The sequence below is a fragment of the Nannobrachium achirus genome, assembly GCF_963921795.1.
Source record: "Nannobrachium achirus genome assembly, chromosome: 1".
Classification (NCBI taxonomy): domain Eukaryota; kingdom Metazoa; phylum Chordata; class Actinopteri; order Myctophiformes; family Myctophidae; genus Nannobrachium; species Nannobrachium achirus.
Genome location: NC_137810.1, coordinates 29405648 through 29419765, shown reverse-complemented (window position 1 = coordinate 29419765; position 14118 = coordinate 29405648). Strand labels below are relative to the sequence as shown.

Here is a 14118-nt window from a genome sequence, read left to right as displayed (position 1 = left end):
CATCATCTAGTCTCATATTACAATTTAATTCATCTATATTCTAAACAGGCACATATTTCCTCTTGTGGTTAAAGACCTGACACAGAGAAGAATTATTTTTTATTTTCAGATGTAGGATTGTTGCTAGGTTTGTTGCTGAGCGGTGCCATTTCCTCAAAGCTTGGCCAAAGTGACCTGGACGTACAAACAGACACCAATTGACCAATCACAGTCCGGACAGACACGGGACAAACAGACAAAGACAGATGTAGGAGCGGTTAGCACAGCTCAAAAATGTATGCACTTTTTTAAGTTGGACTTTCATCTGAGCTACTGTCTGTAATAAGTGTGGTTGCTATTAGGCAACATCAAACATATAATTTTCCAAATGTCTGTCTGTCTGTCTGTCTGTCTGTCTGTCTGTCTGTCTGTCTGTCTGTCTGTCTGTCTGTCTGTCTGTCTGTCTGTCTGTCTGTCTGTCTGTCTGTCTGTCTGAGTGTCTGTCTGTCTGTCTGAGTGAGTGTCTGTCACAGCGTTTCTCCTCAGTGGCTGGAGCAATTGATCTGAAATCGCATCACCATTAGCATATGAACACACCTAACATAACTGTGAAGCCCGTTTGTCACTTTCACAAATCATATGCTGTATATTAGCATTTTCATGGTGTATCTATATCTATTCTGCATCTAGCTTGAGGCATATCTATTCTGCATCTAGCATGAGGCAACATGTTTAACCAGCTCTGTGTGTGTGTGTGTGTGTGTGTGTGTGTGTGTGTGGGTGGGCGGGCGGGGGGGGGGGGGGGGTTGTCTGGCCCTGTTACAGATTTTGTCCAAAAATCATGCAGATCGGTACACACTATCTCTGTAGCCATTAAACGAAACGGGTATTTCTTACATTGATGCTCCTACATATTATCATGCAAGCACCAGTTAAAGTTACTTTCCATCCCTCATATACTGTGTGCAGTGCACATCCCATAACCCACACACTGCACATCATTTCAGAGCTCATATCTTTGAACGGGTAAGGACTAGTACTATTGTATTCGAGAATCTTTTGCCAGCAAAGTGAACCTGTTTTGTCAACTTTTTGAGTAATCCGGGTTGTAAGGCTGCACAACAGAAAAGTGAAGCTTTTGGTCATGCTTCACTCACAGTGTTGTCACTGCCGTCATGCTTCACATGACATCAAAATATATATAATTATACAGATCCATCTTTAAAAAAAAATGCATATTGTGTAAAAAAGTGTTGCAGATGCCATAGCAGCCCAAATCATAGCTGACTGCGGAAACCTCCCACTGGACTTTGAGCAACTCTGACTTCAGAAGGTTGACATTTCTCTATTATACATTTTGAGTAATCTTGTGTAATATTGTAATATTTTGAAATATGGACTTTTGATATTCATGAGTTGTATGCCATAACATTTTAACAAAAAAGTTTGGAATAATTCACTGAATGTGCAACGCATCTAGAATATATGAAAGTTTCAAAAAACATAGGATAGGTTTCAAGAAAATGTACTTTTACACAATATATATTTTTTTAGATGGATCTGTAAATGGTACTGTAAGATGGAATTCAGTTCCCAGTGGATTTCTCGCAACACTCGCCAGTGCAACCAAACTTGAAATGTCCCAGATTTGCACCTTTCCAGTTGTATTGTGTTATCTGCAATGCATTTCTGTGTCATGTCTTGAGGGATACCTTTAAATAGACACAGACAAATAACACTGAAACACACCACACCGATCACTATCTTGATTGACACCGTGGAATACAATTGTAAACACAATTCTAAACACAACAATACTAAAGACGTACAAAAACAGGAAGCCTCGGTTTCCCATAAGTTAATCCATTCACACCCAGTGCAAAGCCAACTGTATATAGAGAACATGTGCATTGTTTGGGCACCACTTAGATTAGTTTGACCTATAGCAGAGAAGAGGGGCTTTCTTTCCAAAACACTGGGTTCTTAGAATCCTCGCTCTGACAGAAATAAAGGGGCTTTTTGGAATGACTTTTATCAGTCTTCCTCAGGAAGGTCTGAATCAACAGCTGAGGGGGGTTTCTCATGGGGGAACACCTGGATGATCATTGCTTCAGATCTGCTGCCAAGGCAGTGCAAGATCTCACATGCAATTGGTCCCTATGCACAAAGTGCTTCAAAGTTAGAGAAGCCGCATTGGCCAACAGCCAGGGCATTGGTCACCTAGGGTCAATCACCCTGTTCTCTGATCAACCACAACATGATGTGTGAAAAGGACTGACCCAAATGTTGATAGGACCCATGATAACTATCAGCCTTGATTTAGGACTGTTTCATGCTTTCATGCTTAATTTGATTTAAAAAAAAAACATATGAATAAATCTACCGTAAATACCTATACTACATGAGACATGCTCTACCAACGAGTCAGATGTGACTGAAAACATATTGAGTTGAGTGCATTCTCAATCTTTCATAAAGAGGAGATTCCTTACAAAAATTACAAAATACGGCATGGTAAAGCAGTGGAAAGAATCCTGCCCATGCCCAACACCACAGAGTCTAGGGGTTTGAATCCCCCACAATAAATCTGGCTTGCCTGAGCATTCCAACCAACACAACTGGCAAGGTTTCAGGGTAGGAAGTGTGCTAGAAGTTACGCCCTCCCAGTGAATCTAATGAAATAATAATAATGAATACCTTCTCATCCCGCAAGGGAAATTCAGTATCGCAGCCCAACCCAGCTGCTTTTTTTCTCCAGCTTAACCCAGCTGAACCCAGTGCTGCTCACAAGGAGCGCGGGGGAGAGGGGAGCAGTGATAGCTGGAGCGGGGGACCGTACCTGCGACCTCTGGGGCCTCCAGAGTCCTAGGTGTGGACACTAACCACTCAGCTATCACTGCTCTCAATCTCCTTAGTGTCAGGTGAAAAGAAGCGGTAGGTGACATGTGCTGTGGGAGGAAAATTGAGAATTGGTATGATGATTAAATTGGGAGAAAAAAGGGAAAAGGGAACAAAAGATTTGGGTGAAAAAAGAGAATATAAGCCAGACCCCAACCAATACAGTAGATCCGTTTGGTCAATATATAGGCAATCTTTGGACTTTTTGCAGCCGATGTATACTTCATTGTATACTATAATCAAAGTTAAATGTTCTTTTCCTATTAAAGTTTAATATGGATTTCATTTAATATAATCTATTAAAATAATTTCTATTAAAAGTTATTTTGTGTGTTTATACACACAAAAAATAAAGAAACACAAAAAAGGATTTCATTCAGCAAATGTTGCACTTTTTGACAAAATATCAGTCAAAACATCAGAGGGCTAGCCTAGGATTCAAAATCAAGATCAAGCCCAAAAATCTGCCTTTGGTCAGGCTCTATGAATAGGAGATGGGTGAGATCATACAAACTTAGAGAATAACCGACTCAAAGTAGTAGTACAGTTGGTTTAGTATTCAATTTCTTCTTGACTGGAATCACTTGATCGTCAATTTGCTACAAGCTTACATGCTGGTCCTGTGTTTGAGGAGGAAAAGTGTAATGCCAAAAACATCCAACATCTGACCTTACTTTTGTCTCAATGACCTGCTAATCTATCTGCCACAGTAAAAAGCCACCTGTTCAGAAACAACAATGCATGTTTGTGGTTTCATTATTAGTCAGGGCGAACTATAGTGTAGTACAGTAAAGTACAGTACAATACAAAACAGTACAGGAGGAGCCTTGTTCATTAAGAAAGTCAAAAATAGAGATGACTTCGCGTGGCCACAAGCCTCCTTCCTGAGGAAGGTCCAAATGATCAACTCAACTGGACATGGTTTCTTCGTAAGCTGAGGTATAGTGCCAAGACAGTGCAAGATTACACCGGTATTCATGTGAGGTTATTGACCTTCTCTACTTTTTCATTGTAGTAGTACTACTACTATTTCTAATTAACTGCAACTACTAACAAAAAGTATGTCTGAAAACTATTGATTATTTTCATAGCGATTATTGTATCGATTAATTGAAAAGCGTTAATTAAAAAAAGTGTTATCAACTAATCAATTAACCACTTACAGTAAGTGTTGTTTATTATAATTCGTCAACCAAAGGTGTCTTGCAAAAATAGTATAAAGTTCACAAAGCATTGCATGAGAGCTTGTAGCTTTTCACTATAAAAAAAAAAAGGTCAAGGCCTGTAGTTCAGCTTGTAGGTCAGTGACGTCACTAAACTTTTTGGAGCGGTGTGTGTAACACAGCAGCTCCGCTATAGGCAGTAATGTGTGTCTGTCCTCACTAGTACGAGTGTGTCTGTCCTCACTAGTACGAGTCTGTCCAGTCAAGTTTGAAGAGGATCTGCACATGCGCGATTTTACCACCCACACACACACACACACACACACACACACACACACGTGCGCACAGCAGTTACACAACATTTCGGTACCTATCGAATTGAGTTCCCCTCCGCCCGGATGCATGGAGGCTGATGGGATACTGCAACATACTGCGTTATATAGATCTAAGACACAGAATTCAGATATCTAGAACACATAGAATCTAAAACATAGACCTGGAACTGCTTAAATTCACCGCTCCACTTCGAACGAGGTTTGATTTTTTAAAGTCAGTGAAGCATGAGGCAAACTCACATTCACACCAGCAGAATGAGCAGATACAAAGAAATTAATTTGAAAAATGGAAGAACGCTCATTTAAAAAGTACCAATGTGAAACAGACTGTACTCCTGTGAATTACCTGTATGTGACCTTGACCTGTATATGGTCCTTGAAAGCTTTACTGTATCTACCAAACTATTTCCCCTTATTTCAACTTGAATACATTTTAACCTGATCTTATCCCAATGATTGTCCATTCGATATTTTGTTTGCCATTCTTTGTTTTGTTTGACCCCATTAAAAAACACATTCCTGGCAGTGCGTAAGGAAATAAAGCAACTGAGGTAATTGGCAGAACAAATTTAAACAATCAATACCAGCTGTCAAACCCATTAAGTCCTGGGACAAGTCATAGTAGATGCATTTTCTGACAGTCAAACAATGTGAGTGGATGAGTGAAACTAGCAGGAAGACTTAAGAGATGTACAGTCACTATGTTTAATTTGTAATAAGTCATGACATAATTATGTCCAACTGTATCTCTCTTATATGAAGAAGCAAAACTTAAATCCTAGCAGGCTATTCCAGGTTACTCCTTATGTTTTGTTGTTTGTTGACCCTTTTCAGTTCCTGACGGAAATATCAGCACAAAAGATACAGATCAGTGCCTTAATTGACACTACATGAATCGGGAGCCAACACACAATTGCGTTACAAGCTGTACAAAAACAGGATGCTTTGCTTTCCAATTAGGTTAGTGTTTCACAACAGTGCAAAAGCCAAGTGTAGAGAGAAGACCAACATTGTGTGGGTGTCAAATTAGTGAGAATGTTGCCTATGGCACACAAAAGAAGGTTCCAGTCCAAAACACCTTTTCTGAGAAATGACAATGAAAATGAAAATAGAGATGGAGATCTGCACATGGTTTCTCAAGGGAGTCCTTCTGGCACTTTGGCTAAGGTCTGGCGCCAAGAAGACCATGCAGAATTACACTCAACCATGGTCTATATTCACGTAACGTCTCCGAGCAGAATTAAGGGACCAGGTTGATGTGGTTTATGGAAATTCAAACCAACGACCTTCCCGTAACAAGCTAATTTCTCTAGAGTATCACTGCTGGCTGCACATTAAGTACATTGTGGATGTACAAACCACTTCCAGCCTCTGTAATCTATTGTGTGAAAACAACTGAGTCTTAAGCAATATTCTGAACTTAACTGGAGACATCAAATCATTCTCAGACATGCAGGGCTAATTCAATTTATAGGGGTATAAATAGAATAAAATACTGCACACTAAATACAGCTCAATTTAAAATGATTTTAATTACCAATGTGTCAACAAGCTGTCTTCATTGGCCATGGCAGCTTGTCGAACTGTTGGTAATAATTTAAAAGGAACTATGTTGAGCAGGCAGGATTTTTCTCTAGTGGAATCGTACTGCCAGTACCATCACCTCAAATATACTTTAAGTGGACTAATCGATTATGAAAGATCATTGACTTGAATACTTTGTGTCGATTCCTTGTATATTCATTGTAAGAATTATTCAAAAAACATGCTCCTCGATTATTTTATTGATTGAGAAAATCATTGATAGAATAACCACATAATCAATAGTTGCAGCGCTAGATTTTATTACGATTCAGTCATCCTGAATTCTGTAATTGCACCTCATTTTGATTCCATTTAGTATTCTATTCTATTCTCTACAGATGTTTCATTTTGATATGATCTAATCTGTTTCATAAATTAGAATTATTTGCATTCACAGTATCTAGCACTCAGCACAAGAAGTGCCATAATGCAATTTTCAGGAGAAAAAGGAAAGAGAAAAAGTGCCTCTGTACTATTTCTGGAACGAAAAATCCCACTATCAAGTGTTATACTTTATCGCTCCCTACCCGTTTTAGCCTGTAGCTCCAGTCCTGGTAGATCTGTTCCAGCTCTCCAGACATCTGCCTGAGAGCCTGCCTCCTCTGGGCCTCAGTCTCAGCATGGATTAGATCTCCCAGACCTTCTACCTAAGGAGAAAAAAAATATTTCACTATAACCCTGTTCACACACTTGCTTGAAATCCTGGTCATATTTACTGGGATATTTATTTTGGCGTAATGTGTGAACGTGCGTCGATTTTGCATGTCGGCATTCAATGACGATTTTGGCACTGGCAAAAGAATCACGTCACGCTACCCAGTAAAAATGCCTGCATCGTTAGTGCGGCATAAACAGTAAGTATCATCATGATACAAAAGATTAAGAGAGATAGTTAGTTCTATCAACAACTGTTGAGGTTTGTAGTACACACACCTAATATACTGTATTTAATAGGACAGTAGAACCTGTGACACGCTGTCAGGCTGGATTGCAGCCTAGGTGCCTGGACCGTCACACCAGCGGCCCGGGCCAAGCACAGAATGAGCTTTACACTTTTAAGGCCCAATCAATCAACTCAGTTCATGGGGGAAATGATGGCTTAAAGAGGTGGTGCCATAGTTTTGTACTTTTTCTGGTTTTCATGTGTCTAGGAGGTTGACAGTACTTCATTAGACCCCCTGGTGTGGTTGTTATGAGCAATTATGAATTCTCTTTTTATTTGGGTTTTTAGCTGGAGGATCCCACCTGCTGGGTCAGACGTGCCATTCCAAAAACACCCATACTTATTACATCATAGAATCAACCCCTCCCCTAATTACCATTCGCCCAACACATGTGGGTGTGGCTAACTTCAGCTGGGTCACCACCCACCATGACAACCACGCATACCAATGAACTGGTGGGTGTGGCCACATAAAAACATAATTTTAACTCTTTCTGTACACTTTTTTGGAAAACTTCTTCCTCCTAGTATAATCATAATAGTAGATAATCATGTTTTATAGAGGGGGAAAATCATGGCACTGATGGGATTTGAATTTAATTCCCATATTTGTATATTCCTTCTCCAGAAGACGTTTCCACCCACAGAGTAAAACCACAGTTTGTCAGAGTCAATGAATATCCCATATTGATTTGAAGACACAATAAAGGGAGACCACACCGGGGAATATGCGTTTTCTGTTAAGTTGTATTGCTAATATAGTCAGAGTTCAAAGTACTGTACAGCAAGTACAGTAGAGCAAAATCACCCATCGTAGCTCTCTGAGTACAAGGCATAATCATTTCACATATATAGTTGAATGTGTACAGCATAAAATACATTAGTCACATTATGATTGGACAATTAAGCATAACAGTGGGCATCAGATGTTTTCGTGTTGTTGGTCCCAGTAGCAAGGCCAGATATCATGGCTTGGTAATATCATTTTGTTATCCAGTGTCCTGACCATTATGACCTGATTTGCATCTCTCAGCGTCATTCTCCTGCAGGCGTTAGTTAGTTGTTCAAAACATCATGACATTGACACTGAAAATGATATCTATACTGTGTTAAACATTTTAATCTTATCAGGCACCCCATCTTTAAATAGTTTTATATAACTATAAATAAAATAAGCTAAACTTAAACAGTTTACATTCAATATGGGTGGTTTGACATAATATATATGAAAGTTAAACCTCTAGTACCTCTAGTGCTATTAGTAGTTATAGTAATTCCTAGGTTGCCTTCCCCTGTTGTAGATCATATTTTTGGTGCACACGGTGTGCAGTTACAGTAAATAAGGCATACGCTGAGTTTCTTTCCATCGCCGCTCGTCTAACACACATAGCAGCAGCAATCGAATGGATTTTGATTGCAATCAAGGTGTGCAACTGTGCACATTGTGAACCCACGGCGCCAAATCCAAACAATGCACTCACTCTGCACACGTCTTTGCACGTGTTTCTGTTGTTGTTTCTTACCTCTGTTAGACCCAGTTTCCCTGCATGGAAGGCCCTCCGCGTGAACTCTCCTGCCTCAGCAGGCCTCATGCCAGGCAGGCTTCCTGAGAAACATACACACACACACACACACACACACACACACACACACACACACACACACACACACACCGTACAAACATGAAAAACCTACACCGTGGACACTCATGACAACACATCCACATCAAATTAATCAATTGTAAAAAAATAAATATATATATATAAAGGGATAAACAAGCTCACAAGTGAGATTGAAGTTCAGCTATTCACTGTGTTTGCCCGACACTGTTGTGTGACTTAAGTGTAAAATAATGCTTAAGTGGTAAATCAATTCAATATATATACATATATATATATAATTATATAAAATTATATATATATATATATATATTTCTTTTTTAAGTATAAAAAAACGTTCTTGATTATTCGATTAATCGAAAAAGTCATCGAAAGTATAATCGCTAAGAAAATACTTGATAGCCCTAGACACACATCCACACATAAACAAACTTTGTCAGGGTCAAACGGAGGGTCAAAGGGTCACCCCGAGTTCACTTTGAATGACGAAAACAGCCCCTGCTGGGCGGGTTAAAGAGGTTATGTTTTCTGACATTCTTCAAAGTTAATTAGGAGAGGAGGATACTAAAAACAATAGCATTCAGCACATGGGGTTTTCCTGGACGTAGATGCTACCAGGTAACTAACCCCTGGGAGTTCAAGTATTAAATGAAGTAACATGCTTCCTTTTTATTATTTGATCAATAGATTTTACGTGTAACTGTCATGCAACTTTAATTACAGCTAAAGCTTGAATAACCCATAAATATAGGCTAGTACATGATCTCTTACAACTTTTGATCATTTCCCCACCACTGTGAATATTGCAGACCATGCCAATGTGAAACCTTCAATGATCAATGCTTATACAACACTGCCCTCTAGCTGCAATATGTGTGTCATGCATTCTCTTCTAAACAGTGTCATAGAAATAGAATGACACTTAAGTGACAGTGTACAGTATATACAGTAGGCAGCAATTGCTCAGTATCGGTGGCTGTTATGTCTGGGGATAGGAAGGTTCCCAGTTGGATTGCTCACTCCCCCAGACATCATGTCAAAAGTGTCCTTGAGCAAGACACTGAATCTAAATTGAAGGATTATGCCTTTACATGCAGTCTCCACTGTTGGTACAGTATGTGAATGTGTATGTGAATGAGTATGTAACACCTACATTGCAACACTGTTGTAAATGCAGACCACTTTATGGCACCATATATTGTATAAACTGACTGTAGTTGTACTATACTACCAGCTCTGGATTAAGTGCCTAAATTGCAAATTGTAAATTGTACCAGAGTACCATAAAAGTGTTGTGAGTCATTGAAGCTTCATGTGTAGTATATTAAGTCTATAAACAATGGCCCTCACTTATCAATGGAGTGTAAAAAGCAAGGTATTTTGTTCCTGGAATTTTCGTGTACGTTGAAGTGGCATTTATCAACGCATCCTAAACAGCCAATCCTAGCGTACATTTGATCTCAGCGTTGATATGCATCACCTAGCAAACCTATCATCATTTAAATAACACGCCCTTAAATATTCTTGAAACGCCTCGATTTTACGACCTGAACAACCAGAATACGACCAAATAAAGTAAGGAAAGCCAATAGGAAAGAGTTTCCCCTGCACGCTTCGCTCACTCCCTTTAATGTCCGCGTCTGACAGACCACACACACACAAGCCTGAGCAGCATTTTGGTACACTGTGGAACCCGCAGTCTGACCGTAGGATTACCAATTATTCTGTAAAGGTACAATCTTTGACAAGTAGGCTAGCAGCCTACATGAACGACACAACACCAGTCACATCGTCATGAATGGAATATGTTTGGATATTAATTTAACCCATTTAACCCACGTGCGTAGTGCGTGTTTGTTGAGTTGGTTAAACTAAAATAAAACAATTGTGTATTCCCAATGAGCCCGGGCTGCCGTGCATGCCACTTTACTGAGATATATCCTGGCAAGGCAGACATAATCTGATCTGGTTGAAGTCTTGAAGAATTAATTATATGCATTAATGGATGGCTGGTATGGGATGGTTAACTCCTATCTCCCGGTGGCCCAAATAAATCCACAGCGTGCGCCGGGCACAACCAGGTTTGGAGAGTTGGGTTTTTATCACATAACTCCATAGGACACACTAGTAGCCTACTGTATAAGTTGAAGATTACAGCGGCGCCCCGCGGGTCCCCACTCCCGAAAATGCTCTCGCATAAGCGCTCATATAATATATCCTAGGTCTGAGCCAGATCTGAATGACTGTTGAAGCAATTGTTGTTAGATTGCTTGCATATCACTAGATTTTAATAGCTTGTCATTGTAACTTGGAAATAAAATCAGCATGCATGTCCATGATGTATGCTTTTATAAAATGTTTTATTTTCACAGGGATTTATTAGTGTGTGTGTGTGTGTGTGTGTGTGTGTGTGTGTGTGTGTGTGTGTGTGTGTGTGTGTGTGTGTGTGTTAGATTTGGGAGCGCATACATGTGTCCAGAAGCCTGTCAGATTGTTTGACAATGCTGCTCCGCATGTCTACAGTGGAACAAAGTGAGAATTTGACGTGAGATCTGAGTGTACCGTACGCCAACGTCAAAGTCACGATGCAATGATAAATGCAGACAATTGCGTAAATCTCTGCGTACAGCCGTATGCTAAAATTTGATCTGCACCACGTTGATAAATGAGGGCAATAGTCTATAAATAAGACAATAAACTAGAATCTGATATGCTGTGTAACTAAGAATACAAATGTAAACAAATGTTCCTGATGCTTATGAGGCTGGCTTTGTAAGGAGAAGAAAAATAGCAATAATAGTATTATGATGTATCCTGTTTGATATTACACCATATCATAATGTATGTCACATAGGGTTAAGGATTTTATGGAAACTGAATCTACTCTGAAAGTGAATCCCACTTCCCTAAGCAAAAATATGTTTATCATTTTAGCACACTTGATGACAATACTTTTCAACCTCGCAGAACAACAGAAATGAATTCAACTCCAAAATAAAAATACAAGCAGGTGTGAAAAATAATAGAGAACAGCAAACATCCCCACCTTTAACTTCCTGCGACCCCTTTTGGAGTCCATGACCCATAGTTTGAGAACCGCTGTGCTAGACTTTAGACCAGATCAGAGCAGGTCTGATGCACAGTCACTTTTTGACTATTCTCTCTGTGTGTAAGATAGCATTGTGCCAGACCACACCTCATTTTAAGACCAACACACCCACGGGCACAGGATCATTTGGTATTCATACAACGTGAGCATGGTGCATGACAATTACAACTGCGCCAGTAGAAGAATAGCCAGGATAATTGCTGTCTTGCGCCAGTTGGAAGATAGGGCACAATGTTTCACATAACTCACAGTGAAATGTGATACAGATTGTATCACATTTCACTGTGAGTTATGTCATATCCTATTACAGTATGCGTTGTACCTTATCATATTAAGCTGTAACAGATCGCATCTGGTTCTTACCTAATGCCTGCAAGATGGAGGTGACAACAGCAGGGCCACCGTGAACATGGAACTCTGCACTGTCTTCCCCTGTAAAACTGTGTGGGCCTGGTGATACAAGTAGAAGAAAAATAACAATAGTCACGATATTCTTTGACCATGTGTAGACAGACACAGACAGACAGACAGACAGGTAGGCAGGTAGATAGATATGTCTTCTTTGTTGCGAACCTAGCTACAATGCAATGACGCCCAACAGACAAATATGTATTATAATTAAATTGCATCATCCAGTATCTTAGTAAACTTAATTCAGGTAATTGTGAAGTGAAGTTAGACAGGAAACGGGGAGAGAGAGAGATGGGGAGTGACACGCAGCAAAGGCCATCAGGATTGGGACTCGAACCTGTCAGGCTACATTTAGTCTCGCGTGGCCAGACTGTTGCCTCCGCGATTTTGTCAAATGCTTCCGGCATACAGTCTGGCAAACCGGGGAAGAAACGATGAGTGCGAGATAAAGCGGATATGACGCAACCGCTCCCTTGGTGCAGTAACAATAACATGTCCTACTGGAAGCGTTATGTCTCCTTTCAACATTTCTGGGGGCTTTATTTCGTCTTTCTCTGGTGTTATTGGTGTTACCTCCATGATGTTTTAAAACGTTTTCTTAAACTATACACTCATAACAATAATAGGCAGCTCGAATGACTTTGTCTGAGCTATTGTGTTTCTGTTACGTTTCCAATGGGACTACAGTTCAGTGCAGCAGTGGCTACTTCCGATACTCGCCGTTCGGGAGCTGCCGTTCCAGACTCTATATAGCATTCAGAGATTGTGGAATAGTTGTCTGGCTACGCGAGACTAGGCTACATTGAACCTAAAGCCCTAAAGGTGAAGAGCTATCACCACAACTTTTAGGTGATAAGCTATCACCTAAAAATGTGATGGCCATCATAGTCACAGACTCACGGTGAAGTCCTATCACCGCGGCTCTGTGCCTCTGAAACCAGGGGGCACACTGATTGGTCTAGATCGACAAATCAGTGAATGGGGTGACGGGGAGATGTCTGAAGGTAAAAACAGAGGAGAGATGTCTAGGTCCGCGGTGATGGCTCTTCACCACGGCTAATGACGTAATGTTGTAGTTTTCTGACTTTAAAAGACTACACCGCGGTGATAACCCTTCACCGCGGACTACACTATGATAGGGCCATAAGTGTCCGGAACGCTAGGCCAGCAGTCCGGGCCACTTACATTATTTTTTAGTAAATGTAAACAGATGACAATATAGACCCCACCTGGGAACCAGAGAATGAGTCCCCGGTCCAACACTTCTTTGGAGTAGGGGTGTGTGATGCTTCGCAGGAGGGCGGTGCGGGGGGTGGGCAGGTCTTGTGACATACCCGCCATAGTCCTCAGGGCTGCAGAAGAGGCAGGACCGCTGACACGAATGACAGCCACACCACACCTGCCTTGGCCGGACGACAACGCAAAGACGGTCTCGGCGTCACTCATAGCACCCAGGACACCGCTGCAGGTGCCTAAGCATCTCCTAACTGGAGCTAGCCTGCTCAAGATATAGAAATGGGGGGAATAAATATGCTGTTAGGTACATTTCTTCTAACAGTATTATATGTAGAAGATATCTTGTCAAATTACATGAACAAATGATAAGCTAAATTGTAAAACAAGAATAATAAGGAATTATATAATAATATATAATACATTATATATGAAGGTAGGCTATATACATATCTATTCCTGTGAGAAAAAAGAAAACAGTTATTCCTTCTAAAAGTGCCTAAAAGTGCTTCATGTCAACTACATGAGTAAACAATAACATGGCTGTTTCAACAACACTAATATCAACATACAGTTACTACAATAATAATGTTGACACAAACCTTGTCTTGTAAATGCCACATCTCCATAGTCTAGCATATAGTAACAACATAGTTAACTTAAATGTTAACAAAGTAAGCTTTAAAGTGGCATTTAAACATATTCATGTTATGGTTATCGCACGAGTTTCACATTTCACGAGGGGCAAATGATAGATTAGCAATTATTTTGTCAGACAGATACAGTTCAAACGTTATATTCACAACAAACGTGTCATTTGATAATCGTCTGTTGCCCTCTCCTC

The 14118-nt window shown here is 40.2% G+C and overlaps 1 protein-coding gene across 3 annotated transcripts in view; it reads right to left on the bottom strand.

Moving 5' to 3' along the window:
- The window catches only part of gtpbp3 (GTP binding protein 3, mitochondrial), a 29567-nt gene that overhangs the window by 15444 nt on the left and 5 nt on the right, over window positions 1–14118 (bottom strand). For 2 of the 3 annotated variants that reach the window (XM_080721037.1, XM_080721038.1), the window contains exons 1-5: window positions 13877–14097; window positions 13271–13539; window positions 11994–12080; window positions 8426–8508; window positions 6487–6606 (exon numbers count right to left, since the gene is read on the bottom strand). In XM_080721037.1, the coding sequence (XP_080577163.1) occupies window positions 6487–6606; window positions 8426–8508; window positions 11994–12080; window positions 13271–13539; window positions 13877–13926 (609 nt within the window). In that variant the 5' untranslated portion in view covers window positions 13927–14097. Of the gene's footprint in view, window positions 1–6486; window positions 6607–8425; window positions 8509–11993; window positions 12081–13270; window positions 13540–13876 lie in introns of all 3 variants that reach the window. The other variant, XM_080721039.1, reaches the window with a different exon arrangement.